A 25,799-nucleotide genomic window follows, 5' to 3' on the forward strand; every position below is an offset into this window, starting at 1 on the left:
CGAGTAGTCCGTTATCCCAAGCCTGAGGATTTCGCCGTCTTCTTGATCTTCTCGTCGTTAACGTGCGTTACGTCTACTCGTGTCTTGGCGCCTTCTTTCGATCCGGCTCCATTCCAGTGTTTTGGATAGCTGTTTGGTGAAAATTCGAGTCAATCGAAGTACAGTTACAGTAATGACGTCTATCCAAACTCCCGCCGAAGAACTAGAAGACGTTAGACGCGAGCTGAAAGCTTGGGAGAACACTTTCAAGCACCACAACGGTCGAAAACCGACCAGCGTGCGTTTATAAGGCAGAAAACGTAGCTTATGTCTAATTGTTTCTCATCAGGACGACGTACACGTCGGCTCGGAGGAAATTCGTGGTGAGGTCACATGATCATTTCTTCGATAGTGCTCAATTTTTTGCCAATAGAATTATATGTGAAGTACAAGCGCTTGAAGAGGGAAATTCAGGACAAAAAGGCGCAATCAAGTGAAAATGTAGGTTTGGCTAGAAAAAAATATTCTTCTGTGTTCTATACGTCAACTTACGTCAGGTTGGCGATAGAGATTACACTGTCTTTGGACAAGCGTTTAATAATAAAAAACTAGTTGACCATAAAAGGGAAGAAGAGTTGATTCACAAGAGAAATATGAAGGAAGCTCGCGAGTCATTGATGCACAAAAGAATTCGGCGCTGGACACGAGATGGTGGCCACGCTACGGTTAGTCTGTCTGATGGTGGGAAGAAAGGAGGACTGAAGTTGAAAAATGATGATCTGATGGGGGGAATTCCCAGAGCAGAAAGTAATGATGAGACGAATGCACCAACAAAGACAGATTTTCCCATTATCTGTGCTGGTTCTGCTCTGTGGTCTGGATTCGGCTCAGCTGCCTTGAAGCGGAAAAGAAGATTCAATTTGGAAGCGGATTGGCTTGACGAGTGCCAGCCGGAGGGTGCCAGGGCTACAAGACTGAGGGCTGACAGCGCCGAGTGTCTTGGATATGATGATTGGGAGGAAGAGAAAGGGCAGTCTGTGGATGCGCGACGTGATGATGTAATCCGCATTGAGGCCAGCAATGATGAGGCAGCAATGACTTCTTCTCCTCTTCGATGTCACGATGACGAGTATAGGCGTCATGTGACTGAGTCAACTGCAGCGAGTTCTTTGAATCTGATTCGCACCGAGTCTGATTGCAAGGGCAGCAACGATACGAATCATGACACTAAGGAAGAGAGAGAGCAGCTTGTGGATCCTCGAGATAATGACGTGATTGCCGTTGAGACCAGCAGAGATGAGGTGGAGCGTAGCACTTCAGCAACAGCGCAGGCCTCTGAATTCCGCCATGATGATAGTAAGGATAAGGACGGGTGCCGTGCAACTGGGGACCACTTGGAATGCGGCGAGAACGAGACTGAAGCTGTTTATCAAGACGTATCTGCATCAGATTCAAATCTGAGTCCTATCGAGTCTGCCTTAGCCAAGTTTTATGCTGATGATGGTGATAACGGTGCGAATGCGTCACCGGTGGACTCCTCTTTATCACTGTGGAATAACTTGGCTCCTGGTGCGAAACGTAGACACGTGTCTGAGTCGGAGAATGCTTCAGCAGCGAAGAGCGGAGGCAATTCCGCCAAATCACGCAAGAAGTCAAAGAGGGAAACAGCAGCAGCGCCGTCAAAGCCCAAACCTCAGATGGGGTACGTACTACTTCAAAATTTTAGCATCTTCGCGTCCGCGTTGGGTCCTTTTGTAGCTCGCGCTTAAGTTAGAACCTTTCCTTCACTCGGATGACTAGCACTTAGCATATGGCTAGTGAACGCACATTTACTATGCATGATAGATCAGTGCCTAAATATTTTGAGCGATACGGTACTAGCTATTTCTTTTCTTAGGTCGTCTCGTGGCCTTGTGAGCGAGAATTTTGTCCGTATTGACATGAATCGACGCCGGTTTTATCGCCCAAAAGGCGGCATTGGCTCAGCGGCGAAACGATTTAGTCGTTGGGCATGGAAACGGAAATTCAAAGCGAAATTTGGCAAAACGAAAACCTCTTGCTTTCAGTGCGGCCAAGACGGTCATTGGGCTTCGAAGTGTCCACAGAGGATTGAGCAGAGAGTCGAAGGAGAAAGCGACGCCGAGTGGGATGGAACGGAGATAATGGATCTTCCGACGTCTCCTTTGCGGCCACCGGATTACGACTTGTCTCCTTCTACTGAAAGCGTAGAACCAGTGTATTCGGAAACGTGCCACGGTAAGATCTTAGTAGAAATTAGCACTTTAAGGCATCTAGAAAAGACCTGGACCCATTCTACAGTATTGTTCAAAATTTTAGGCCATTCCCACTTCCTCTTACTCACCCTGGTTAGAAAATTTGACGAGCACCAGTAATAAGATTAAGCTAATCCCTCACGGTGTTCTGCCCACGTGGGTCTGCATGGGTCGGGCCCGACCCTCACTCTCCTATCGCCGACCCATACTACTAAAACCCAGACTTAGTAAGAAAATTCAGTTTCCCAACAGTTTTATTTACTGCAGGAGAGCCGGGCCGTCGCTTGGAATAATTACTGCAGGAGAGTCGGCCCCTCGCTTGCATTAGTTACTGCGAAGGCTTAAAATTGGCGAGCAAAGCCTTTTCTATTGATTGTTAAACTAAAGCTAGGTCCCCACGCCTCCATAACATTTTCTTGGTGTATTGCTTCCAACATAGTTATAATGATATATGCATGTGTCTATATATGCTTCCAGACCCTCTTACAACACTTAAAATTCTCGACATAACCCTAGTGAGATCCCGGGAATCACCAATTCACTAAGTATATTTTCTATAATTCGTAAACCTTTTGAACGGTAGTTCATGCCTATACATGTACTGTACGTCTTTCTCACTCTACACGAACGTAACCAATGAATGGAGTTAACTTTCGATTGTTATAGACACTCCTCAGGAAGTATTTGACACGTTGCAGAAGTTGGGTTTTTCTTCGTTTCGTTCAGGACAGGAGAAAGCCGTAATGAGAACGCTCCAAGGTCAGTTTGGATGCACTATACGTAAACTGCTTCTACAACTATTGATTCTTCCAGGTTTGTCTACTATAGTTGTCATGCCAACTGGTTCAGGCAAATCCTTATGCTATCAGCTACCCGCCTGTCTGTACGCCAAGCACAGAAATAGCGTCACGTTGGTCATATCGCCTCTCGTTTCGCTAATGGAAGATCAGGCAAGACAGATATAGACATTGAATCAATGCGCAATATTTCCTCACTAGATTCAGTGTTTGCCGTTTGGTCTACGCGGTGCTTGTATTCACAGCGGCCTGCAGCCTAAACAGAAGCAGAAGACTTTGTCCGACGTTGCGGACGGCCGTATATCGATTCTCTTATTGTCACCGGAAAGCCTAATCAGCGGAAAAGATTCTCTCAAGCTTCCTCCGATCTCCTTTGCGTGCATCGACGAAGTCCACTGCATCTCCGAATGGTCGCACAATTTTCGACCTTGCTACCTTCAATTATGCCAGGTTAGAATCACATAAAAACGCTACGCTAGATATTCTAATTTTCTTTTTTCTAGGTGTTGAGGGAAACTTACGGCGTTTCGTGCATTCTCGGTTTGACAGCAACTGCCACGTCATCGACGTTAGATTCCGTGTCAAAGCATCTCAATCTCCCGAAAAATTCTGACGCAATTATACGGGGTCCACCGTTGCCAACGAATCTTTGTCTGTCAGTTTCGTGCGACAGAAATCGCGATCGCGCGCTCATCGATTTGCTGCAGGGGAAGCGGTTCGATTCCTTCGATTCAATCATTATCTACTGCACTCGGCAACAGGAGACCGAACGATTGGCCCAATATATTCGAACGTCACATCAGGATCGCAGTGCGAGGGGCTCTCGATCGACATCAGTAGCGGAAGCGTATCATGCCGGCTTGACGGCAGCGGAACGTCGTCGTGTTCAGAAGCGTTTTACGTCCGGTAACGTACGAATTGTCGTCGCGACGGTGGCGTTCGGTATGGGCATCAACAAGGCAAACGTCGGCGGAATCGTTCACTATAACATGCCGAAGACGTTGGAGAACTACGTGCAGGAAATAGGTCGAGCCGGTCGCGACGGCAGCGTCGCTCACTGCCACGTTTTCCTCGACGAAGATGTAAGAATGATTGTTGGGGGGGAAACAACGTGCCCATACATAGAGATTCTCTATTATTTAGGGTTCTGATATAGGCGAGCTGAAGCGACACTGCTTTGCTCACGACGTAGATCGATACACGGTTAAGCGCTTCGTGAATCGGGTCTTTCCGCACTGTCGATGCTCCGAACTGACGGGCGGGAGCGAGGGAGGGCCGACGGCGTGCGGCCCGGGACACGAGGTGGCAATTGACATTGAGAAAAATGTCTTCGATTTGGATTTGAAAGAAGAGGCGCTTGCCACGCTTCTCTGCTATTTGGAGCTGCGCGGCGACGGCTCGCTTCGTCAGCTGGCTCCGAGCTATTCGCGATGCACGATCAAGTGCTACGGCGGTGCGAAGCAGATGAGGGCGTTGGCGAGCAAGTGCTTGGCTGTGAACGCCGCTCTGGCTTTGTGCAGGGAACAGTGTCAAAGCGTCGAGAAGACGAGCATCATTCAGTTCGATTTGATTGAGTTGTGCAATCGAATGGGCTGGGAGTCGCGATTGGTTCGACGAGAGCTGAACGGCTTGGAGTGGGACACTAGCGGTAAAGTGCCGCAGAAAACCGGCGTCATGGTCGAATTTGGCAACCTCGCTTTGCGCGCTCGTTGCTCGGGGAGTCTGAACGGAGACGAGCGAGATGAAATATGCGATTACCTCTTTGAACGAGTCAAGAATCAAGTTACTATGGGATTGAATAAGCTGAGAGCGGCTCACTCCTTCCTGCTAGCTGTAGCTCACGAGAGCGTCAGGGATTGTGTGGACGACGTCAAATCGGATCTGAGCGATGCGCTGAGAAGGAGCATAGAGCTGTATTTCAGCGACGACGTTGCTGCTCTCGAGAAGAGTGACTCGTCGTCGTCGTCGCAATGTACGAAAGAGGACGAGGTCGGCATTCGTCGCGACGTGCGGGGTCTCGTGTCGCTTCACGAGGATCAGACGTTTAGCGGACACGCGGTGGCGAGAATTTTTCAAGGCATCGCGAGTCCTCGTTACGCCGCCGAAGTGTGGGGCAAGAATCGGCGGTTTTGGAGGCGACACATTGCCGTCGATTTTAACGTGTTGCGAAAAATAGCAACGGAAGAAATCGTGAAAATGCGATAACACATCATTCAATTTGATGACGCATCGTTCCCCTTTCTTGATGCTTTGAACTTTGATATACGTTTCTGCTGTTGTTGTTTATAGGAAGGTGTCTGCAGAGGAAATTTATATATGTTACGTCTGTGAGATTCCCACGTAGAAGCCCTTACTGGATGCTGCTGCATCGATGAACTCTTCTCCACTATGACTCCCGAGAATGCTTGACTCTTCGTCGCCGTTTTCTCTTTCGCCTTCGCTGGCTCTGACTTCGTATCAGGTGCAAAGTGAACGGACTTCTTCGTTCGACTACTCTCTGATTTCTTCTTCTCTTTTTCTTCAGTCTCTTTCTTAGATGCAGGCTGAAGGACTTTTCGGTACATGTCAAGAAAACGTCCAGGTGACACTTGACTGAGATCAGCTGCATCGTCGCCGTCTCTAGCTTCTGCAGACTCTGCAGCCTACAAAGAAAATTTGCTACACTACAGTAAGAGCGCTATCTCTTTATTAACCTCGCTGGGTTCACTGTGATGAACTATTATTCGTGCAGCAGATACGTCTTCTTCTGAATCATCGTCCTCGTCCTCGTCCTCGTCCTCATCATCATCATCATCATCACTGGTACTCCCTGAGTCTGAGAGCACTTCAACCTGTTTCTCTATTCTAGCTAAGAGTTCCTGATTTTCTTTTTCTCGTCGCCTCCTTCTTTCTACGAGAGTCTCGCCATTTTCCGTATCATACGGTTCGCGAATTTCGACGAAGTCCTCCTTTTCGTTTAGCAGGTGCAACGTCATTTGCCGCTGCGCCTCAATGTCTGCTACCTCTTTTTCAAACTCCGCTAATCGCTCAGAGACATCTAAAAGGTAAGGTACCTGTATCACCGAACATACGAATAGCAGACTCTATTCTACATTTAATTCGTCTTGCTGCTATTCCCCCGGCATCCTTCGCCGAACGCTCTGCAAACCAGCTATCGCCAAGACTGACAAGTATTTCGTTTGTGTGCACGAGACGACCAGGCATGAAAGCGACACCACAAAAAGGAATCTGCAGCATTGTCACAGGTAATTGAATCGATCAAAAATTTTTTGATTGATGGCTGCCTGACCATCACATCGTAGCTCAGCTTTTCTGGAAGTGTCGTCAGACGACCGAGAAGAGCTTCGTAGTCTGTTTTCATTCTTTTCCTGTGAAGTATTTAAAGTAAGCTTTGAGATCTGTTATTATTGGTGTACCAATTCTCTAGATTCGTTCTGCATTCTTCTATAGCCTGTGGATATTGTGAACTGTTTGACAATTTTATCTGATAAAGACAAACCAATTCCTGCTGTTGCAGAAGTCTCTGGACGTCTTGTAAAGATTCAGCGCTTCCTTTTCCATCTGCCATCAATTGCCCATCGAATTGTTATCCGGGCTAGAGACGAGCAAACAAATCCCGGCTTAGAAATGGCATTTTCTCGTTTTCTGGGCACTCGTCGAAGCTGCTCTTGCCTAAACGGCTCCTTAGCATCTTTGAGGGCATTCTGCATTCAAGGAAAAAGCTACGGCTCATCTGCTCCCGCCGTTGAGGAGAAAATTGCATGGACACCTCGATCGCGGCGAACTGGAGCCATAGGAGTCAAACTGGGCATGACGAAAATGTGGACAAAGAAAGGAGACAGCTTTCCTGTGACACTCATAAGGGTTGGCAGCACTCCCATAGAAATAAATTAAATCCATAGTATCATGGTACTTAGATTCAAGACTGCCAGGTCGTGCAAACAAAGACGCAGGAAAAAGACGGTTTTTCGGCTCTTCAACTGGGAGCCGTAGATCAACCAAAACTAAAAAATGTACGTAGAGGAATATTTCAGTTGAAACCTAATTGAAATTCTTTTTAGGTAACTAAACCTTTACGAAAGCACTTTGAGAAGGCCGGGGTGAATCCCAAGAAAAAAATATGGGAATTTCCTGTTACTGAAGATGCCTTACTACCTCCTGGTGGGGAAAACGTTTGAAATATAAAAGAGTATCGTTTTACTATGATTTTTAGGCACAACCATCTTAGCTAGGCACTTCCTTCCCGGTCAATACGTCGACGTGACGGGAATAACGTAAGTCGCTTATAATCATATAGCGTTTGCATTGAACTTTTCTGTAGAATTGGTAAGGGTTTCCAAGGCGTCATGAAGCGGCACGGAATGAAGGGGCAGCCTGCATCGCACGGCGTCACTAAGACTCATCGGAAGATGGGAGCAACGGGCGGAGGAGGGGTGAGCAAGAAAAGGGAATGATGAGGGGGGACTGTCACATCTCCTAGGATCCTGGTCGTATTTGGCCGGGAAAGCGGATGCCGGGCAGAATGGGAAACAAGAGACGCGTGACAATGAATTTGAAGGTGGAGTGGTAAGGGCGAATTGATGGCCGTGGGACGCGTAGTTCTCTTTAGGTGTGTCGTATCAATAACAAATACAACGTGCTCTACGTCAAAGGCGGCGTATCGGGTAGTGCGAATGGATACGTTCGAGTGACCGACGCCAGACGAAAACCCGTGAAAGAAGCGCCCCCTTTCCCAACGTTTCGTCCAGAAGACGTCGTCGATGCACCGATTGCAGAAGAAGAATTTGCGGAAGACGTGCAACGTCCCGACGACGACACAATCGCGTTTGAAGTTAAGCCAAAAAAATCAAAACGATAATGAGGGAGGGGGATGTAGGAGAATATGAAAGAGTTACAAAACAGTCTGTCCCGATCTTTGTTTAACGCTGTGTATTGACTTGAAAGTCGATCCCTAAGGGGAAAAGACAATAGATTACGAGGAGGGGAGGTAGGAAGGGGAGGGAGGGACCTTGGGTTGTAGAACGGAGACGATGTCTTTGACTCGAACCATGACGCCGTGCTTAGGGGGGCATCGAAAGTAGCGTTTGCCCTTGACAACGCCGTCGTGGTCACCAACTAAGCGCATACGTAAAGATCATAATTATTGGGGGGGGGGGGGGGGGGGGGGGGGGGCTAAAGGAATGTGCCTTGCCTGGTTGATCAAGCTTGATGCCGGCGTATATACGATTGTCCACGTACTCGGTATCAATCTTACCGACAAATCTAACGACACCCGAATACTCTCTCGGTTCCAAATCAAACACTAAGAATGCACACGTGAGTAAAATATTGATCGTAACCTTAATTTCGTTACCGTTCTTTTTGAGATGGACCACTACTCGGTCGCCTATCTTGACTTGTTCGGCTGCCACGCTGTCGTCGCGCTCCTGAGGCGTGTAGCCGTAGTCGTGTCCCGTCAAACGGGTCGCTCTCGTCTCCGGACTGCTATAGTCGATTGAAGCCATGGTTTTGAGAAAACGATGCTCGTTTGGAACGGCGGCATCGTTCACTGCACGAATTCGCTTGACGTCGTCGGTCGTCGGATGACGAAAAGGTTCTGTTTGGGCTTTGGGCTTGTGCACGGGTGGCAATCGGGGCACTGATTGAATTTTGTTAGACGCCCTAGCGGGACGTGATTGTTGAGGAGTCGAGAATTCGTCGTTGTAGCGAATGGTACGTCGAGTTTGGGAGGGGAAAGCGAATCCCGGGTTATTGAACGTTGCCGTCGCGTTTCCTTCGGGAATCAGTAGTGACGGACAGCTGGATGACCTAGAGAGGGGGAGGGAAATCATATCACGACGTTATATCGCGAGACAAGCGCAGTGTTATGCCTCGTGATTGATTCTCGTTGGGCGAAGGATTTCTGTACGGGAAAACCGAGATCCAATTCTCCTCGTTGCCTCGATTGCATTTGGTTTGACATGAAGATGAGTTGTTGTTGATGGAGACGCGCTGTTCGTTCTAGTATGTCCGCGAGGATGTGAGCGCGACGGTTGTCCTTCTCTTCCATATCTGTTATGCGTCCTTGAGTCTGTCTCAATTCTCTGAAGAGATAGGATATAAATCCGAAACGCGTTTTTTGGGTGCTTTTGTACCTTGTGCGCTCTTGTACGAGAGCAGATTTCCCCGCTAGAAATTGCTTAATTGTGCGAACTTCGCATCGCGATTGATGCAGCTTTTCGCGCAATTCGGCCATACTTCCGAGCTCTTTTTCTAGCTCCTAAAGACAGGCGATTCGAACAATAGGCTTTGCTCCGAGACCGAATTTTCGTACCGCATTTCGGTCTCGAACGTTTTTCATCGTTCTTCGCGTTTGAGACAGAGCGGACGCTTTTTCTTCTGTTTGCTTTTGCAGGTGTAGAAGATGCTCTTGAGTCCTTGCCAGTTCGCCTTCTAGAACAGGTATGTGCTGAACTTCCTACAAGAGATCATAGGTACGTGTGGCGAAGCAGTTTGATATATCGTTAGTACTTTCTGCAGTTTTCTGACTTTAGCTTTTTCGTCATTGAGCTCTTTAGTCAAGTCTGCTAGGGACGAATTTTTAGTTCCTATGGAGTCGTTTGCGATCTAAGCCGGAGAGAAGCGTCGTTGCGTTTCAGATACAGTATAAGAGTAAGTTCTCACTTGCAATCTCGTTGTGAGATCGTCAATTTGATCTCGTAAATTTACAATAATGTTTTCCTTTTCCGAGAGCGATGACTCCCTGGCTTCAACAGTGCTCCTGTTTGAGGAAATGTAACCAAATCGCGCTGCAGTCGTTCTCAAATGATTACTCTGTGGTGCGAAGTTTCTCTGAAGTTTCTTGCAAACGCTGCTCGACTTCTCCCATCTTGGCCACTGTAAACGTAGCCAACTTAATTTAGTATGGTGAGGTACGTGTTAAATTACTTTGAATTTCCAAATTTCGAACTTTTGTAACAGCTTCAGCTAAGTCGGCTGTTTTCTTCTCTACCTCAGCTCGATTTCGTTGCAGCTGAAAACAGAGTTCGTAGCAAATGGACAGCTTATTATTGTAAGTACGGTCTACCTCTGCTCTGGTGCCGTCAAGTATGTCTCCTGTCTCTTCTAGCTGCTGCGTAGCAATATCTCGGTATTCTTCGAGAGCGACGACATCGTTTTCCAGTTCCTAAAGGGAAAATCAACAATAAGCTAATACAAGGTATGTTTCTCTACCTGTCTTCTAAGCTGTTCCTCCTGTAGCTCGTATTTTGTAGCCTCCAGTTCGGTGACAGTCTGACGGAGAAAGGTGAGGTCGTCCTCTCTCTGTTGCTGTAGCTGCTGTTGAAGCATGACGAGCTCCTGCGGAGGCTGCTGTCGTGTCTCGCCTGTGCGCTTGTTGAACCAGAAGAGCCCGAATCGGCTACTCTGCAGCTGTATCCATTCGCTCTAAAGAACGTCTCGTCTCGTGCAAAAATAGGTAATGCATGCGTGCAGCTGATTATACGCACGGCTGATGGATCCTTCGTTTGATAGCTCAACATAATCAGCTGCTTTGCCATGGGCACAAATTCTTCGTACGTGACTTGTCCCTCTGCATAGCTAATTTAAGAGTTGTTTTATAGTAAATGCCAAGAAAAATAGTCGAAGGACCAACCCTTGCGTCTGCTGGACAATGGTGTTTAAATCTTTATCGGTCAGAGCCAAACCCAGCGATTCTGACTGAAGTAGCTGAACGAATTGCTCTTGACTCAAATATCCTTTCTTCCTGGTATCAGCGGCGACAAACACTTCGTAGATCATGTCTTCGAAGAGATCAACCTCTTCGTCATTGTATCCTCGAGGCGCCGAATAGCTACAGGTATTCATTTATTGACGCACAGGTATGTTAGCATTTGCTTGCTTCCACCTTGTGTCTCCTGTTCTTTTGTTGAACCAGAGGGAAAGACCATCCGATGCAGCAAGTTCGACCCAATCAAACTAAGGAGCACCAGGTAGAAGTCAATTTGTGTGCCAGAAGGAAAGATGTACCGGTGATGTGTCCTGTATTTGATAGATTGCCATCAAAACACGGCGTAGGACGGGAACGGATTCTTCGTACGAAACGTATCCGTCCTAAGACGCACGGTAGTACAGAAGCTCTAACTTGCACTTTTCCTCACCTTGTCCATGTCGGCTTCGGCTTCTAACCGAGACAAATCGCCGTCGGAGAGCTGGAGATTCAATTGCTGCGACCTGAAAATCTTTTAGAAACAACGTAAGTATCATTTTCAACAATTTATTTACGTCGTTACCTCCCAAAATTCCTTTGTTCGAAGTTTCCCATCTCTATCCTTGTCGGCCTTCTGAAAGACCGGATTGGCTATTTCTTCAAACGGATCGTCGTAGCGTCCGCCGCGGCGCTCGGAACCTCGCCGCTTTCCCTCGTGAACTTTCGGTATCTTACCGAGAACGTCGCTCTCGGACGTGGGAGGACGTCGACGCGAGTGGTGACGCCTCTTTTCTCGATGGCCCTCCCGCGACTTCGACTTGCCGTGTCGTCGTCCCGATTTTCCCGTCGTCGTCTCTTCTTCGCTCGTTCCTTTGGATAAGGTCTGTTTTTTGTCATTTTCGCTTTCTTCTTTCTCCTTTGTCATAGCGTCGGAACTGGATACTCCGGTCTCTTCGGCTTGCACCGCGGCGCCTTCGCCGTCGTCGTCGCTCTTTGCATTGCCTTCTGGTTTTAGAGCCTCTGAGGTATCGTCTTTGCTTTCTGGTTCCGTTTCTGGTTTGGTTTCCTCCGCTGTTTCTTCTTTCGCTTCAGTTCCTTCTGCCGGCGTTGCCGCCGCTTCCTCGTTGTCGCCTTTTCCGTTGCCGTGCTCTGCATCTAAAGCCTCCTTAGCCTGCTCGTCTGCCTTTGGTTGTTCTTGTGCGGAATCTGCCGATGTTTTCTCCGCCCCATCGCCACTTCTCGAGTCCTGTAAACAAGCCCCGCCTTATCCGTTTACACCTCTCTAAATTCAGGTCTCTACTTTGGCTGCAGAAGATGGCTTCTCGGCATCGGCCATTGGCTATTGCAACTGTTTATCGCGTTGTCAGGTGGTCGAATTTCCGTTCGCCGCGCATGCTTGATTGTGCTCACGCGATCATCTCACGCGACTCCCCCAAGGCATGATGGCGGCTGCTGCTCGACTTTTCATTGTCGTTACCGCCGTTCTAACGGGCCTAGCGAATCGGCTGTTGGCCGGACCGCCTCATAAAGGTCTTGCTGCACTCCCACCGCTACTCGAATTCGCAGACGGGACTCCAGTAAAGACGATGGCCGACTGGACGAAAAGGCGAGACGAAATCCAAAATCTCTTAACTCAGTACTACTACGGGTAACAAAAAAAAAGACGAATCGCCTCTATTTCGAAAATGTAAAATTTTCGTCAGATCAATTCCGGCAGACATTCCCCGTATAACAAACGTCTCATTGGCCAACAAAACGCTCGATCGCGGCGAAATAACGCGCGAATACATTACGCTGGAGTACGCGACCCCGCGCACTCCGACTCAAGTAACAGTCGAATTTCTCTACCCACCCACGTGCACGTCATCGCGCCCCTGTCCCCTCTTCATGACCCAGACCAATCATCGTCGCTGGGCACTCGTCGGTCTGACGCGTGGCTACGCGACCGTCGTCTATCCGGGCGCCGATTCCAACGATCAAACCGACCCCTTTCGACTGGCCTATCCCAATGCAACGTGGGGTCTCATTCGACGACGAGCCTGGCTTGCGTCTCGCGTCTTGGATTATTTTGTCAAAGTCGACGTTGTCAATGCGTCGCAGGTTGCCGTCACCGGACACAGTCGGAATGGGAAACAATCGATGATTGCCGCCGCTTTTGACGATCGTTTCACTGCCGTCATATCGTCGTCGTCCGGCGTTCCGGCTATGTCGCCGTATCGATTTACGTCCGCTTTTACGTTTTCCGAATCGCCGTCGTCTTCGTGGCCGAATCCGCCGAACTCGGTGAACTGTTCGTGCACGCGCTCTCCCGACCATCGGCCGGCAGTCGACGAATGTTGCTGGTGGTTACCGTCGGTTTCCAGCTACGAAGGACGCGAAAATGAAATTCCCATTGACTCCCACGGTCTCGTCGGGCTCATCGCACCGCGCCATTTGCTGAGCGAATGCGCGTGGAACGATCCGTGCGATCCCACGTTCGCCGTCGAGCAAACGTATCGAGCGGGAATGGAAGTGTACGCGTTCCTCGACGCGTCGACGCGCCTACGGATACGCTATCGTCCGGGCGAGCATCACGGCATGGAATCGCTTCCGACCTACTTCGATTGGTTCGACGAGGCATTCGAACGCAGTGCCTCCGGTCTATTTCCGGAAACACTTCTCCACGCCTTCGATTGGACAACGTGGAATCAATCGGCGTCGCGACCGCCGATGCCCGGTCCTCGCGTTCCCGTTCAAATATTCGCCGAATGGCTTATGGGCGACGCGCCCTCTGGACCCGCGTGGTCGCCCGGCGGCTCCTACGCCGTCAGCTATCACAGCTACGTCAACGAAATGATGGGACGGGGCTGCGAGTTGTATCGCGTCGTCGACGGCGTGGCGCAAATGACGGTCAACTTCGGTCGATACGTGTACGGGAACGTCTACTATCCGGCCTCGTATTCGGGTAAGGCGATAGCGGCTATCGTTTGGCTTCATCCTTATTCGTATCAGGGTGGCTACACGGAAAACTATTCGCACGATTCGAAGAGGATGTATGTCGAATTGGCTCGGCAGGGGTTTCTCGTTCTTGCTTTTGATCAAATCGGATTTGGCGAACGATTGCGTGACGGTTTGCCCGTCGATTTCTATCGGCGTTATCCCAATTGGTCGTTGCTGGGCTACATGGTTCAAGACGTCATTTCCGCTGTCGATTTTCTGACGTCAGATCCGAATGGTATTCATCCGGACGGACTGCCCCTATCGGACTTTTATAATTCAAAACTTCCTCCTATTGACGCGAATCGTATCTATGCCGTTGGCTACGCGATGGGGGGTGTCGTCGCTTTGCACGCGGCGCTCTTTGAAACGCGTCTTGCCGGCGTTGCATCTCTTGCCGGGTTCACTCCGTTTCGAAATGCGACTCTCGAGCTGGAGACGGGTGGAAATAGGCGTTTGTACGATTGGCACGCGTTGTTGCCTCGATTGGGATGGTTTGCTGGGAGGGAGAGCGACGTGCCGTACGACTATGACAATCTGCTTGCTGGACTCGGATTTGTCAAGACGAAAGTCTACGTGTTGAGTCCGCTTGGAGATCGCACGGCCAATCAGTGGGCCATACGGAAGAGCGTCAACGAGGCATTGAGTATGTCGCCTGAGCTCGAGTTGACGTTCGACGAGCCAAGCGGGATAAACCAGCTCAATGACGACATGCAGAAAGGGCTGCTCAACTGGCTCAAAAAGATCAATAATGACTCGTGAATTTATCCGTCGAACACCAGGGTGCGCGCGGATCACCTGTAATTTAGCATTGACCTGGCTCCCCAATATTCTGTAGACGTTGCCCTTCTTTGCAATTCAACCTGTGCTCGCTGACACCAAATGGAATAGAAATTGAAGGCGAAGCAGAAAGCTATCTGGTTAGTACTACAGTAGTCTACTACTACGTAGTATCTACAGAAACGTTAGACCATTCCCGCCCCTCCGTTACCCCGTTTAGATTATTTGAGAGCAGGCACACTGTTGTTTTCGTATCTGAGTGTAGCGCAGCATGCTTGACTTGTCCGTTATATATAGAACCGACGTAGCGCCTTGATTTTGCTGACCAAGCACACTGCCGTTACTGCGTACGCGTTCGCTTTTCGCGTCCAAATAGCGACCGAATGTCTTTAGAATAGAGCCACAACGCACTTCGCGACCAATTCATCGCTTCTACTTCTCGTATTAGGGCATTTCGTAGCAACGCGGTGATTGACGTCATGCGTTGCTCAATGTCGCGTGACAAGGCGTGTCTGGCGCACGTAGCACACATTCTTGGTTGTTTTTTCGCGTTTGAATTGATTTTCAACAAAATTTTGTTTCATTTTGCTGGCAGAAATGCATTTGCGGCCGATTGGCAAAGGTTTCGGTTCAAACGATGCTCTTTTTAATCCCTTTGATCGTGAAAAGCTGCAGTTGTACGGCCCTAGTCGCGTATGAGTATAAATACCCAGCGTTTACAAGTACTAATCAGATGGAGCAGAGCAGAGCTCGTGGCTAGGATAGAAGGGAGATTGGCAACACTCCCCAAGGCTTGAGGCACTATGGCCCGGTGGTCGCCTCATTCCTCACCTGACAAAAGCGCCTCACCAGCGATTGCCTTTCTGCTGAGCTTGAAGACCTGCTCGACTCAGTACCAACAGCTTCTCGTGCTCGCCTTCGCAGTGCAGGTTGCTCTGAAGCCGGAGCTTGGTTGGACGCTATTCCTGAGTCGAGGGAGCTGACGTTTTCTAATGCTGAATTTCAAACGGCAGTCTCCCTTCGGCTTGGGTTAGATGTCCCCATGCTTCGGCAAATCCAACTTTGCAACTGCGGAGTCGTCTGCGATGCCAGAGGGTACCATGTCATGACATGTCCTAAGGATGGCGGAGCGATTCGTCGTCATGACATGGTACAAGACATCTGGTTCCGCATGCTGCGATCAGTCAACTTCCGCTGCGAGCTAGAGAAGTCCAACGAATTTTCCGACAAGAAAAGACCGGACATTGGCGTTTATAACTTCGATCAAGGAAAAAAGATTCTTCTGGACGTCAGCATCACGCACCCCCTAGGGGTGAACGTTCAATCTCAAGCGGCGAATGTCTCCGGCTTTGCGGCGACCCAAAAAGATCAAAAGAAGGTCGACAAGTACCGGGCAGTGGCTGGTTCCCTCGGCTACCTCTTTGACCCTCTCGTCATGGAGGTGTACGGCCGTTGGAGCCCCATTGCTCGGGACTTCTTCCGCAAGGCCGCCGTTCGTCCTTCCATCGACTTTGTCAACGATCGCGCCGCATTCGTCAATTACTGGCGCAAACGTCTATCGGTGGGTCTCCAGCGTGGCAATGCTACCATCATTCTCAACAAAATCAAGGCCATCTTTCCATGCTCGGCGACCCGCGCCTCGTCACTTCCCGCCAACACCGATATTCGGTGCTTTGGCAGTGACCTTCACTAACTGCATCTAACTTCGTCTCACACATACCCCTTCCCTCTTTTACATTTTCGTTGGTCGTAATAGTCTGCCCTTACCCGTTCTGTCTAACCCACCCCTTCATTTATGTTTACCGATAATATACTAACCTGACAAGGGCGTAACATTGCACGCCTTCCTAGTTCTCGCATCTCTCTCCCAGCTCCTGGGCACCTCTGTCACCGGATAAACCTCCATAGCACCGTCTTCCGCGAGGTTTGTGTCAAGTGTCGATGTTTTTTGATTTTTTTCAAAGTTCTCTGCGCGAGAAGGCGCATTTTTGGCCTTTTTCAGGTCAAACGACGCGTGAGTTACCGAAGGGGGCCTCAGTTGAAATTTTGGAGCGTCCAACAGTGCAGCCTTTTGAATCATGTCTCACTCGTCCATGAAGACGTTTTTCCTTGAATTTGACTCAGTTGTCATGAGCGACTGAGACTCCCCAATTGATCCACGCCCAAAATTATTTAGCTAAAGTCATGCCTAAAAGTAAAACATTTGACCGATACTGCGGAATACCCGACAGCTGCCAAATTGCATGCTGTACAGGGACATGCATTTCAAAATAAAATTAAGATCACCTTTTCTACCAGAATAAATAATCTGAAATTCGTGACCATTTGTACACGTATCCACCAGGTGTCCCATTTCGATTTTTAAAAAAGGTGATCTTATTTAGAGCCAGTAAACGTAAGGGTACGCGAGGATTACATTATTCCGCCATCATTAGCTAGTTTACGCTCGTCACGTGCTGCGTCTTTGTCCATCCCCCGGGAAGAGGTGGTATGTAAACGTCGCTCTGTTCGCATCCGCATTCGGCGTGCGAACGAGAATCCTGCCTGCCGTTTCGAAGCTCTACAAAAATTAGCGTCGCGGGCTCCCACGGCATTCTGATCGCTCCTTCCCGTTCCAAATGGACCGTTCGTTTCTATTGCGTCTCCTTCTCTCCCTCCTTTGTGTTGGCTCACGCGACGTAAGCTCTTTTCTCCGTTCTTCCAGAGCCTGCAGGCTTCTCGTCCCTCCCTTTGTTTACCTTTCTCGATAGTGTTTTTCTTGTAGCCCATCAGAGATCGAGATCGCCATCGCGGCGCCCCAAACCGTAAACTAAACTTCGTGTTTGTTCCGTAGGCGACCTCCGGTTGTAGCGGCGAGTCTTGCGACGGCGCCACGCCGTCTGTTTGCGCGCCCGGGTTCGCATGGAACGGAACAGATTGCGACGACATCAACGAATGCGCCTCGTCGCTCGTCGACGGCTGCCCGTCGAGCGTCGGCGCCTGCACGAATACGATCGGTAGCTTTATATGCACCTGCTTCGATGGATACGCGGGGAACGGATCGCGATGCGACGGTACGTATACGCACGAACGAGCGTAGGCGTTCGCATCATCCCTTCCCTCTTATCCCCTCAATAGACGTCGATGAGTGCGTCGTAGCGAGAGGCGGCTGCTCTCCTCATGCAAGGTGTCAGAACACGCGGGGATCGTTCTCGTGTATGTGCGTCGAGGGTTTTGTCGGCGATGGACGCTCTTGCACAGGTGGGGGCCGGGGGACAAGCGATTGGTAAAAAAGCCTGTCTGCATAATTTCCGGTCTTCTTTATGCAGGCGGACCCTTCGGGGTTGTTCTAAGAGCGTCTGCGAGCCCTTATCTGGCTTTGACTGTCGGTCTTCAGTGGTTTTCTGTGTACCCGGTAGTTCTTCGCTATCGCGTTCAGAGTCGAACTGAAGACGAACAATGGAAAGACATCAGCGTGGTTAGCGGTGACATAACGTTTCTGGAGGTGGGCAAGCTGGAACAGAACACTGCGTATAAATTTCGCCTCAGAGCCGAGTTTACGGGCGGCGCTGTGAGCGATTGGAGCAACGAGGCAATGCACAGAACAGAAGGTATAGCTGAAAAACATAGCAGAGGAGCGAGTCTCATTCCTTTTTTTTTTCAGACATCAACGAGTGCTTGCGAGAAGACGCTTGTCATCCTGACTATGCATGCAATAATACGATTGGCTCCTATGAGTGTTTGTGTCCCAGTGGATATGCCGGCAATGGAACGAGTCCGTGTGAGGACGTGGACGAGTGCGCAGACGGATTGCACACCTGTCATGCGGATGCGATATGTTTGAACACGATTGGTCATTACGCGTGTGCGTGTCAGGATGGCTATTCTGGAGACGGAGAGACTTGCATCGGTATGAGAATGCTGCTGAGTAAACTATTGGGTGTAACTAACTGGTCACGTTTTGTCAGATGTGGACGAGTGCTCGGATCCTCTCATTTGCCCACCTAATGCCAATTGCGTCAATTTGAAGGGGTCCTTTTCGTGTCAATGTGAGCGCGGTTTCGCGAAGAATGGGACATTATGCGAAGGTAGGGTAGACCACTAATGTATATTTATATTTGAATATGTTGATCCGCACAGATGTGGATGAGTGTCAGATGGACGGCGCTTGTGACAGGAACGCTCACTGCGTCAACAGTCCGGGCTCGTTTGCATGTGAATGCCGTCTTGGATACGAGTTGCTTGCAGTCGTGTGTGTTGGTAAGTGCGGACCAAGGCAAAGCAAATATCATATATATATACAACTTCGTTCGTTTCTAGATACGGATGAATGTGGAAACGATGACTTGAACGATTGCCATCACTTAGCGGAATGCTCTAATACGGAAGGATCTTATACGTGCGAATGTATGAAAGGATATGAAGGCGATGGTCGTGCGTGCGAAGGTCTGACGAGACTCTGCTTTTTATTGTACTCGTGTGAACGACTTTTCTAGACCTCAATGAATGTGAACGTCATCTTGATCACTGTCATGACATGAACAGCACGTGTGTAAATGAACTGGGATCATATAGGTGCGATTGTCCGCCTGGATACCAAATTGATTTTGACGGAAAATGTTACGGTGAGACTTGGCATCGAAACGAGCGCGTCCAGTGGCGTTAATTTTCCTGTTTCAGATATAAACGAATGCGTCGATGGATCTCACATGTGTGACAGCGAAACGTCTGAATGTTTAAATCGAATGGGACACTACGACTGTCGATGTCTGCCGGGGTACCGAATGAATATGAGCAGTGTGAATGTGAACAATAAGACTATGAGCAGTTTCATCTGTGAAGGTCAGTGACCGCTTGAATGTTCGGACACGCGTATATTGACTGCTGTATTAGATATCGATGAATGCAAGACGGCATTCCTTTGTCACGAATGTGCAACGTGTACTAATACTGATGGCTCGTTTGAGTGTGAATGCGATGACGGGTACACTGGCGATGGCTTCACGTGCTCAGGTAAAAAAGGCAAAGCACCTCCATAGCGTCGTCTTGGGAGGATAAAAAGACGCGTTTACTAGTTATTTTAGTCGCCGACGGCGTACTCAGTTTATGCCTTTGCCTATACTGTAGATATTGACGAATGCCAAAGTGATTTGCACAACTGTCATTCGAATGCCACGTGTGTCAATACCGATGGATCATTTGTATGCGCGTGCCAAGAAGGATACGTTGGTGATGGAATGGAATGCATGGGTGAGGATGTATATGTATATGTTTGCCCGTCTGAATGTGCATTCGCTTTGCAAAATCTGATTGCGTCTTTTCTTTCTCTTCTGTCTTCTCTGCGGCAATGCAGTAGCAAATGATGTGCTGCTTGATGGCGTAGTTCTTTCGAGAGAACTGAGACAAACGAAGAAGAGAAAGAAAGGTGCGCCAGAGCCTTAATTAACCTATAGGACATCAGAGTGAAATTTCTCTTTTCTTTTTTTGTGCAGAAATAGTGACGTGCAATCGAAATCACTCGTGCAACGCGAGCACAACCCAATGTGCTCTAATTGATTCCGAAGAAGCTTGTCTCTGTCGACGTGGGTACGAGAAGACGGGCGATCCGACCAATTGCACTGGTAGACTACAATTACGAGAGCAGGCAAAACCTTGTCTTTATCTCTCTCTCTTTGAAGACATAGACGAGTGCTCCAATGGGAAGGCCAATTGTCCAAAGCTCGCGACGTGCGTCAATCGACGCGGCGGCTTTGATTGCGTTTGCCCTCCAAATTATAGACTGTCGAAGAAGAAATGCAAAGGTCCTCTTGATCGTGTAGCACGTTAGAAATGCTTTTGACTAGTTTGCAGACATCGACGAGTGCAAAGAAGGATTGCACAATTGCGGAGCAGATTCAAGGTGCAAAAATACCAAGGGGTCGTTTTTTTGCCGCTGTCCGAAAGGGTATGGTCCCAAAGTCAATGGAAATTTTGTCAACTGCTCTGGTGTGAAAGCTGTGATGCAAAGAATCGATGTCATTTTTTAGGTGTTTCTTATTTGTTTTTAGACGTCAACGAGTGTTTTGAGGGCTCACACAACTGCCATCGCAACGCTCGTTGCATTAATACTGTTGGCTCCTTTTATTGCGAATGTTCCAATGGATTTGTGGGTAACGGAAGAAAATGCAATGGTGCGTGCACGTATATTTCGTCATTTATCTGCGTGAAACAGATTGTTTGCTTAGACATTGACGAGTGTCTCGGTGGACGACGAGTGTGCGACCAAGTGTGCGTCAACACGGAGGGAAGTTTTCATTGCAGTTGTTACAGAGGATACGAACTCTTGGGAGACGTGATTTGCGACGGTACGTGGATACGATAGAATAGACTTTTCTTTTTCACTGCAGTTTCTTTTTCAAAAGACATCAACGAATGTTTGATTGATAATGGTGGCTGCGTGCACGACTGTACAAACACAGTAGGAAGTTACAAGTGCAGCTGTCGGGCAGGATTCAACCTCAAGAGCAACAATCGCGACTGCAAAGGTTCTCTAGAAATTATTTGACATAGTGTGCCGTATACGGAACTCTCTCTAGATGTGAACGAATGCTTGGTTCAGAAAGGAGGCTGCGATCATAGATGCAACAACGTGGTGGGCTCATTTCGATGTAGTTGCCGTAGAGGTTACTACCTTGAATCGGATCTGAAGACCTGCACTGGTATGTACTGTACCGTTCAAAGTTTTATGCTTCTCCGAAGAAACGCTCCCGGCGCTCTCTAACATCTAGCATGTTCAACTGCCCGTTATAGAGCCGAGATAAATTTTGCCTAAAGCTTAACCATCTCAAACAGAAAACCGATGCTAAAGCGTTGTGTTCTCAGAATCAGAAAGCTGTGGTCGCAGCAACGGGGGCTGTGAGCACGTCTGCAGTATGGATAACGCACTGAGAAGGATAGAGTGCAGTTGCCGCGCTGGCTATCGTCTAAAATGGGACAAAAAATCGTGTGAAGGTAAGCAACCAGTACGCTGACAAAGAGGAAATGAATGGGTTTCTCTAGATGTCAATGAGTGCAGCGATGCCAACGGCAATTGTCCTCAGGTGTGCAAGAATACGCAGGGCAGCTTCGAATGCCTTTGCAAGGCCGGTTATCGTCTGAACGGCAGGGGAGGATGTGAACGTACGGTTCGCGAAATTTGCTTTGACTATAGAGATTCATGTGTTGTTCCGTCAGCTGTTTGCAATCCCCCGTGCTTGAACGACGGTCAGTGTGTAAAGCCGAACGTGTGTCAGTGTCCTAGCGGCTACGTTGGCCCAGACTGCAGGCGTACGATTTCTTCTCTATTAAATTTATATTGAATTTATTTCTTTTTTAGCTGTGTGCTCTCCTGCCTGTTTTAATGGAGGAACGTGCGTGAGACCGAACGAGTGCGTCTGCCCAAAAACGCATCGAGGACGTCTGTGCAAAACGCGTACGTGGGTGCAAAAGATGCGTACTTTATATTACCCTTGCTTTTCTCTCCTCTCCCTCTCCCAGCCCTTTGCAGACCAAATTGCCTGAACGGCGGCCGCTGCATCGGTCCTAATAGCTGCTTGTGTCCGGTCACGCACAAGGGACCCTACTGCAATGAACGTGAGCACGCCACGGTTTCACAGCCTCGGCAACATTTCTGTTCTGCAGCGAATTGCGAAAATCCGTGCCAAAACGGAGGAACATGCGTCAGGCCAAACATTTGCAACTGCCCTGTCAACTTCTTCGGACCCACGTGTCAATATGCAGTTGGCTGCCAGCCCCCGTGCAGAAACGGTGGTACATGCGTTGGAAGCGCGTGCAAGTGTCCTCCAGGCTACGCAGGACGACAGTGCGAAACTAGTACGATGCGCACTGCGGCAGCATTGATGGTGATAATAACTATTGAAACTTATAGCACTAGCGTTTGAGTGTCGACCGCCGTGTCATCACGGTGGTACGTGCACTCCGGGAAATAAGTGCACATGCCCCAGAGGAACTAGAGGCAATCGATGTGAAGTGAGGTAAGGTTTTTTTACGTGCAGCACGTTCTTTGTTTGAACTCGTTTCTTTCAGAACATGCCCCTTCGTGCGCCAGGTGACCTACTTCAAAACCCAGCGGCGAAGATCGCAACAAGAGGACTACACAACTCGTTGCTACTACTCTGGAGTACTGCCAATCAGTTATCCTTGCACGAAGACGAGGTACGATTTAGGCGGCGAGTCACAGGTCAAAATGCCGCGTAATGTACTTTTCTTTTTAGAACGGTCTACCGACTGCAAGTCGTCACACTTTCACGTTTTATCTATAGACTAAGATGCTAATGATTTTCACTGGCGGCCGCGACGTGCATGATGTAGTAATCGTGGCAGTACATTAATATGGCAGCAGGTTGACCGAGAATGAGACTCAGCCAGACGACGCCGTTGCCGTAAATGCCTCGCAGAAATCTCGGTGTCAGGTAGGCGAGAGGGATCTGAATTGAAAAAAATTGTGTAATCTGCAGAAAGAAAGAAAGAGAAAATTTGTATACCTGAGCTATCATGGCTGTGAACGCCCACGCTTTGAGCATCCTCAGCGGCACGCTGACAAGGTACTACTTGGGATTATATACAACGCGTTTAGTCGATATGATTCCAGTCGTCGTACCTCGTGGAAAAATGCTGAAATGACGAAGACGACTAACGCTCCTTGTAACTTCGAGTAGCCGGCCTGAAGCATTGGTTTGAAAACGTGCCTAAAGTTGATAGTCGTGAAACGTCAGCATAGTTTGTGCTGTTGTACCGACGGGCCCATTTGTGTATGGGAACGTTCCAGTCTGACCAGAATTGCGGAATGGTTTCGGCGTTCCTAATTTACATACACGTAAGAAACGCCACGTCAAGTGAAATCTTCTTACCACCAATCTGAGTAAAAACCGCGATCTCCAAATCGTAAGACTTCCCCAATGGCATTTAGCAGGGAGTGGAAATATCCATAAAAGAACATGAGCCACAGAAGATGGTTTGGAACCTGACGTAAGACAGTAAAAAGCGACCAATTGGGATTGCCGTACACTCACTGCTAATTTCAGTAATCGTTCAAGCATCCGCATATAGTCTAGTTCCTGTTTAATTAAAATTAGGTCGGAGATAGAATCGAGCATATCTTTTCGTACGTTAAATGGTTTCATAGAGTTTTCTATTGTAGGAACGAGCCACTAGAAGTGAAACAGATTCAGAAAAGATCGCCGAAGCCGGTTGCGATCCTACCTGTTGGCCCAGTGCCAGAAGCATGCAGCTGATTACAACCTAATATGATATAATTTAGTCAAAGTCACATTGTTTTTCAGGACACACCACTTCAATAGTTCTCTTCAAGAGAAAACGCTTTCGAATGCGTTCAGTTCGTGGAAAGTTGAGTTCATAGCAGACGGTTGGTGCAAGCATGAAATAAACGATGTCTGCAGCACAAAAGAGAAAGGATCAGGTATGAAACTTCGCGCGAGAATCAAATCTAACCTCTGTAATTTAGATTGTCAGGATATTGGACAAGACCAGATTCTTCATCGTCTTTCTTAGATGGCGGTGACGTTGTGCTATATTCTCTCCGGCATTCAGCATTGACGGCTCTGTAGGAAAACAGCTTCAAAAAGGAATTCGTGTGAAGAAGCAGAGCAAAAGCAGCAGCAACTGCTCAGAAGAAAGGCATTGCAAAAAAGGGGAAAAGCCATATTCAATAATTCCCACATGGATTAGGTTTGACGAGAAGAAAAACCACAACGGGAACAACAAGAAGCAAGGCAAGGAGAACGATCCACAGAGCACGGACTGTATTTGAAGACAAAACGCCCTGAGAAAGAAGGCAATGTAGTATGAAACAGTGGGGATCGTGGAGCTGGCACGTGCTTTGACAGCCGCTTTCTCTAGATTCAAACCGAAAATGACGTAGATATTCAAAGCTGAAACAGAAAATCAAAATGAGCCTTGACCTGAACTGTCTCTATCTCTCACAGAGGACAAGAATGGTGCAGTGCCACTCGTACGGGCGATCGACGAAAACCCGTATCCAAACGAAAGGATTGACCAGTACGCCATATCTGCAAAGAACCAATGAAGAAGTCGTGGGGGCAGACAATTGACAAAGACTCGCTTTATGAGATTATCGAGAGCTATACGAGAAGTGGAAAGAATGAGCAGGATGATGCCGAGATTGAGAACGCCCCTGTAGTTTTCGAAGCCACTCTGCGTGTAGAAAAGCGAGTCCTGGATAACGTGGCACCTGTGAGAGCGCGAGACTACACGTAGACCTACGTTCTGCCCTTTCAACTCACGGTTTTGTTTTCTTCTCCTTAGTCTCGGAAAGGCTCACAAGATCTTCAGGGGTTTGTATCGACTGTCTTCGTCGTCTGGTCGCTTGAGGCTCCATTTGCGAATGTACGGGATTCTCGATCGTGCATGCACTCACGTGAACTCGCCGCTTCCGTCGATCCGACCGGGGCTATTCGTGCAGGTTCGCTATTTGCGCGAGTACGGTATACGTGCACGTAATCGTCTCAAATTAAAAATTACGCTTGCGATACAGTATAAACAGAAATACAAACAAATAATTCACTAATTAGCAAAACCAGTTCAAAAAAATTTTAAATATTTTTTTATTTTTTGCAGCTGCAGCTGCTGGATTGTTTCTTTCTCCTATCGTGAAGCCTGAGTCCTTGGGCCGTCGCCGGCTTCGGCGGCAGGGCTTCGGCCATTCGCTTCTTCTCCAACGTCATCGCCTCGCGATCGAGTATCGCTTCGGTCAAATAGGTAAACGCTTCGTCGACGTTGCGCCCCGATTGGGCGCTCGTCTCGAAAAATCGACATCGATACCTGGTGGCAAGTTCCTCGGCGCGCTCGCGCTCCACGACGCCCGCCAAATCGCACTTGTTCCCGACGATCACGCGCACGGGATCGTCGCTGCCCGTGCACTGATCCGAGATGTTTTTCATCCACTGGGCGATGTTGTTGAACGATTTCTCGTTCGTCACGTCGTAGGCGAGAACGATTCCCATCGCTCCGCGATAGAATGCGTTCGTTATCGTCCGAAAGCGTTCGTGACCGGCCGTGTCCCATATTTGGAGTTTGATTTGACGCTGTCGCAGTCGAATCGTCTTCGTTTTGAAGTCGACGCCGATCGTGCTGAGCATGTTCTTCGAGAAATGATTATCGACGTAGCGTAGAATGATGCACGTCTTTCCCACGCCCGTGTCGCCGATGACGAGCAGCTTGAAGAGAGTTTCGTACGATCCGGCGGCCATCAGAGAGCGAACAACATGCAACAACGACCGAATCGAAAGTGTACACTACACAGGTTTCGAC

The 25,799-nt window shown here is 48.7% G+C and overlaps 7 protein-coding genes, 1 long non-coding RNA gene and 1 pseudogene across 15 annotated transcripts; 5 read left to right on the forward strand and 4 right to left on the reverse strand.

The window, feature by feature from the left end:
• The first annotated feature begins 93 nt into the window (after nt 1–93).
• LOC136185024 (ATP-dependent DNA helicase Q4-like) lies at nt 94–5,467 on the forward strand. The gene is made up of 10 exons (XM_065972058.1): nt 94–277; nt 329–362; nt 413–480; nt 537–1,681; nt 1,877–2,235; nt 2,919–3,011; nt 3,066–3,202; nt 3,251–3,499; nt 3,553–4,131; nt 4,193–5,467. Exons 1-10 carry the CDS (start codon nt 173–175, stop codon nt 5,252–5,254), a joined length of 3,831 nt encoding a protein of 1,276 aa, XP_065828130.1. The 5' UTR covers nt 94–172; the 3' UTR covers nt 5,255–5,467.
• Nucleotides 5,190–6,643, reverse strand: LOC136185052 (unconventional prefoldin RPB5 interactor-like). Its single transcript, XM_065972098.1, has 7 exons — nt 6,549–6,643; nt 6,466–6,500; nt 6,339–6,417; nt 6,142–6,277; nt 5,743–6,086; nt 5,404–5,691; nt 5,190–5,346 (listed from the first exon to the last, which is right to left on the reverse strand). The coding sequence occupies exons 1-7, from the start codon at nt 6,615–6,617 to the stop codon at nt 5,263–5,265; spliced, it is 1,035 nt and encodes a 344-aa protein (XP_065828170.1). The 5' UTR covers nt 6,618–6,643; the 3' UTR covers nt 5,190–5,262.
• LOC136185054 (large ribosomal subunit protein uL3-like) lies at nt 6,356–7,950 on the forward strand. Its single transcript, XM_065972103.1, has 8 exons — nt 6,356–6,433; nt 6,500–6,913; nt 6,967–7,062; nt 7,111–7,210; nt 7,263–7,323; nt 7,371–7,482; nt 7,530–7,607; nt 7,659–7,950. The coding sequence occupies exons 2-8, from the start codon at nt 6,677–6,679 to the stop codon at nt 7,905–7,907; spliced, it is 933 nt and encodes a 310-aa protein (XP_065828175.1). The 5' UTR covers nt 6,356–6,433; nt 6,500–6,676; the 3' UTR covers nt 7,908–7,950.
• LOC136185031 (golgin subfamily A member 6-like protein 1) lies at nt 7,882–12,105 on the reverse strand. The gene is made up of 20 exons (XM_065972071.1): nt 12,037–12,105; nt 11,320–11,982; nt 11,188–11,268; nt 11,057–11,140; nt 10,935–11,005; nt 10,683–10,880; nt 10,537–10,627; nt 10,262–10,474; nt 10,116–10,214; nt 9,977–10,061; nt 9,862–9,925; nt 9,713–9,809; nt 9,560–9,655; nt 9,363–9,506; nt 9,184–9,308; nt 8,920–9,132; nt 8,403–8,857; nt 8,241–8,351; nt 8,058–8,164; nt 7,882–8,000 (listed from the first exon to the last, which is right to left on the reverse strand). Exons 1-20 carry the CDS (start codon nt 12,070–12,072, stop codon nt 7,941–7,943), a joined length of 3,093 nt encoding a protein of 1,030 aa, XP_065828143.1. The 5' UTR covers nt 12,073–12,105; the 3' UTR covers nt 7,882–7,940.
• On the forward strand, nt 8,271–11,376 carry LOC136185063 (uncharacterized). Of its 2 annotated transcripts, none has more exons than XR_010669482.1 (8): nt 8,271–9,960; nt 10,010–10,100; nt 10,158–10,247; nt 10,303–10,505; nt 10,562–10,602; nt 10,651–10,908; nt 10,965–11,019; nt 11,082–11,376. It is a non-coding gene; the product is annotated as an uncharacterized lncRNA (long non-coding RNA). The 2 variants fall into 2 exon arrangements; XR_010669483.1 differs by having other exon boundaries at nt 8,271–9,955.
• A 66-nt stretch (nt 12,106–12,171) lies between the features above and the next one.
• LOC136185039 (uncharacterized) lies at nt 12,172–16,838 on the forward strand. Of its 5 annotated transcripts, none has more exons than XR_010669477.1 (4): nt 12,172–12,384; nt 12,440–14,632; nt 16,344–16,416; nt 16,473–16,838. XR_010669477.1 is itself a non-coding variant. In XM_065972078.1 (2 exons), the coding sequence occupies exons 1-2, from the start codon at nt 12,176–12,178 to the stop codon at nt 14,472–14,474; spliced, it is 2,244 nt and encodes a 747-aa protein (XP_065828150.1). In that variant the 5' UTR covers nt 12,172–12,175; the 3' UTR covers nt 14,475–16,838. The 5 variants fall into 5 exon arrangements, 1 of the variants encoding a protein (XP_065828150.1); XR_010669478.1 differs by having other exon boundaries at nt 16,364–16,416; XR_010669479.1 differs by having other exon boundaries at nt 12,440–14,495; nt 14,551–16,416.
• A 131-nt stretch (nt 16,839–16,969) lies between these two features.
• LOC136185026 (fibrillin-2-like) lies at nt 16,970–22,868 on the forward strand. 2 transcript variants are annotated; one of them, XM_065972063.1, is made up of 29 exons: nt 16,970–17,170; nt 17,326–17,545; nt 17,610–17,732; nt 17,801–18,082; nt 18,136–18,381; nt 18,440–18,559; nt 18,612–18,731; nt 18,792–18,917; nt 18,968–19,096; nt 19,152–19,313; nt 19,365–19,484; nt 19,599–19,721; nt 19,825–19,896; nt 19,964–20,092; nt 20,150–20,272; nt 20,322–20,456; nt 20,519–20,641; nt 20,696–20,815; nt 20,873–20,995; nt 21,047–21,169; nt 21,333–21,461; nt 21,510–21,629; nt 21,684–21,776; nt 21,826–21,921; nt 21,987–22,082; nt 22,131–22,322; nt 22,378–22,483; nt 22,536–22,664; nt 22,724–22,868. In XM_065972063.1, exons 1-29 carry the CDS (start codon nt 17,111–17,113, stop codon nt 22,782–22,784), a joined length of 3,801 nt encoding a protein of 1,266 aa, XP_065828135.1. In that variant the 5' UTR covers nt 16,970–17,110; the 3' UTR covers nt 22,785–22,868. The 2 variants fall into 2 exon arrangements, with proteins under 2 accessions (XP_065828135.1, XP_065828136.1); XM_065972064.1 differs by lacking the exon at nt 19,825–19,896.
• Nucleotides 22,704–24,887, reverse strand: LOC136185045 (diacylglycerol O-acyltransferase 1-like). 2 transcript variants are annotated; one of them, XM_065972083.1, is made up of 15 exons: nt 24,773–24,887; nt 24,592–24,720; nt 24,453–24,538; nt 24,348–24,400; nt 24,189–24,291; nt 23,961–24,131; nt 23,799–23,902; nt 23,712–23,750; nt 23,618–23,659; nt 23,522–23,566; nt 23,360–23,472; nt 23,245–23,310; nt 23,110–23,197; nt 22,994–23,056; nt 22,704–22,936 (listed from the first exon to the last, which is right to left on the reverse strand). In XM_065972083.1, exons 1-15 carry the CDS (start codon nt 24,865–24,867, stop codon nt 22,781–22,783), a joined length of 1,353 nt encoding a protein of 450 aa, XP_065828155.1. In that variant the 5' UTR covers nt 24,868–24,887; the 3' UTR covers nt 22,704–22,780. The 2 variants fall into 2 exon arrangements, with proteins under 2 accessions (XP_065828155.1, XP_065828156.1); XM_065972084.1 differs by lacking the exon at nt 22,994–23,056 and having other exon boundaries at nt 22,704–22,960.
• Nucleotides 24,888–24,989: 102 nt separating this feature from the next.
• LOC136185060 (ras-related protein Rab-13 pseudogene) lies at nt 24,990–25,797 on the reverse strand (annotated as a pseudogene).
• Between the last annotated feature and the right edge of the window lie 2 nt (nt 25,798–25,799).

The sequence above is a fragment of the Oscarella lobularis genome, chromosome 3 (genome assembly GCF_947507565.1).
Source record: "Oscarella lobularis chromosome 3, ooOscLobu1.1, whole genome shotgun sequence".
Taxonomy (NCBI): domain Eukaryota; kingdom Metazoa; phylum Porifera; class Homoscleromorpha; order Homosclerophorida; family Oscarellidae; genus Oscarella; species Oscarella lobularis.

Coding starts and splice junctions, on each gene's coding strand:
- LOC136185024 (XM_065972058.1), top strand. CDS start 173: ATGACGTCTATCCAAACTCCCGCCGAAGAACTAGAAGACGTTAGACGC. Junction 363..412: donor CGGCTCGGAGGAAATTCGTG/GTGAGGTCACAT, acceptor TTTTGCCAATAG/AATTATATGTGAAGTACAAG. Junction 481..536: donor AGGCGCAATCAAGTGAAAAT/GTAGGTTTGGCT, acceptor AACTTACGTCAG/GTTGGCGATAGAGATTACAC.
- LOC136185031 (XM_065972071.1), bottom strand. CDS start 12,072: ATGGCCGATGCCGAGAAGCCATCTTCTGCAGCCAAA. Junction 9,133..9,183: donor CTCGTACAAGAGCGCACAAG/GTACAAAAGCAC, acceptor CTATCTCTTCAG/AGAATTGAGACAGACTCAAG. Junction 8,165..8,240: donor CATCAAGCTTGATCAACCAG/GCAAGGCACATT, acceptor GTATGCGCTTAG/TTGGTGACCACGACGGCGTT.
- LOC136185026 (XM_065972063.1), top strand. CDS start 17,111: ATGGACCGTTCGTTTCTATTGCGTCTCCTTCTCTCCCTCCTTTGTGTT. Junction 18,382..18,439: donor AGACGGAGAGACTTGCATCG/GTATGAGAATGC, acceptor ACGTTTTGTCAG/ATGTGGACGAGTGCTCGGAT. Junction 20,816..20,872: donor GGGAGACGTGATTTGCGACG/GTACGTGGATAC, acceptor CTTTTTCAAAAG/ACATCAACGAATGTTTGATT.
- LOC136185052 (XM_065972098.1), bottom strand. CDS start 6,617: ATGGCAGATGGAAAAGGAAGCGCTGAATCTTTACAAGACGTCCAGAGA. Junction 6,418..6,465: donor AGAACGAATCTAGAGAATTG/GTACACCAATAA, acceptor AATACTTCACAG/GAAAAGAATGAAAACAGACT. Junction 5,347..5,403: donor CATCGATGCAGCAGCATCCA/GTAAGGGCTTCT, acceptor TTTCCTCTGCAG/ACACCTTCCTATAAACAACA.
- LOC136185045 (XM_065972083.1), bottom strand. CDS start 24,867: ATGGAGCCTCAAGCGACCAGACGACGAAGACAGTCGATACAAACCCCT. Junction 24,292..24,347: donor TAGAGAAAGCGGCTGTCAAA/GCACGTGCCAGC, acceptor CTTCTTTCTCAG/GGCGTTTTGTCTTCAAATAC. Junction 23,660..23,711: donor TTCTGGCACTGGGCCAACAG/GTAGGATCGCAA, acceptor TTTCACTTCTAG/TGGCTCGTTCCTACAATAGA.
- LOC136185054 (XM_065972103.1), top strand. CDS start 6,677: ATGGCATTTTCTCGTTTTCTGGGCACTCGTCGAAGCTGCTCTTGCCTA. Junction 6,914..6,966: donor TTCCTGTGACACTCATAAGG/GTTGGCAGCACT, acceptor CATGGTACTTAG/ATTCAAGACTGCCAGGTCGT. Junction 7,608..7,658: donor GCGTGACAATGAATTTGAAG/GTGGAGTGGTAA, acceptor AGTTCTCTTTAG/GTGTGTCGTATCAATAACAA.
- LOC136185039 (XM_065972078.1), top strand. CDS start 12,176: ATGATGGCGGCTGCTGCTCGACTTTTCATTGTCGTTACCGCCGTTCTA. Junction 12,385..12,439: donor TTAACTCAGTACTACTACGG/GTAACAAAAAAA, acceptor AATTTTCGTCAG/ATCAATTCCGGCAGACATTC.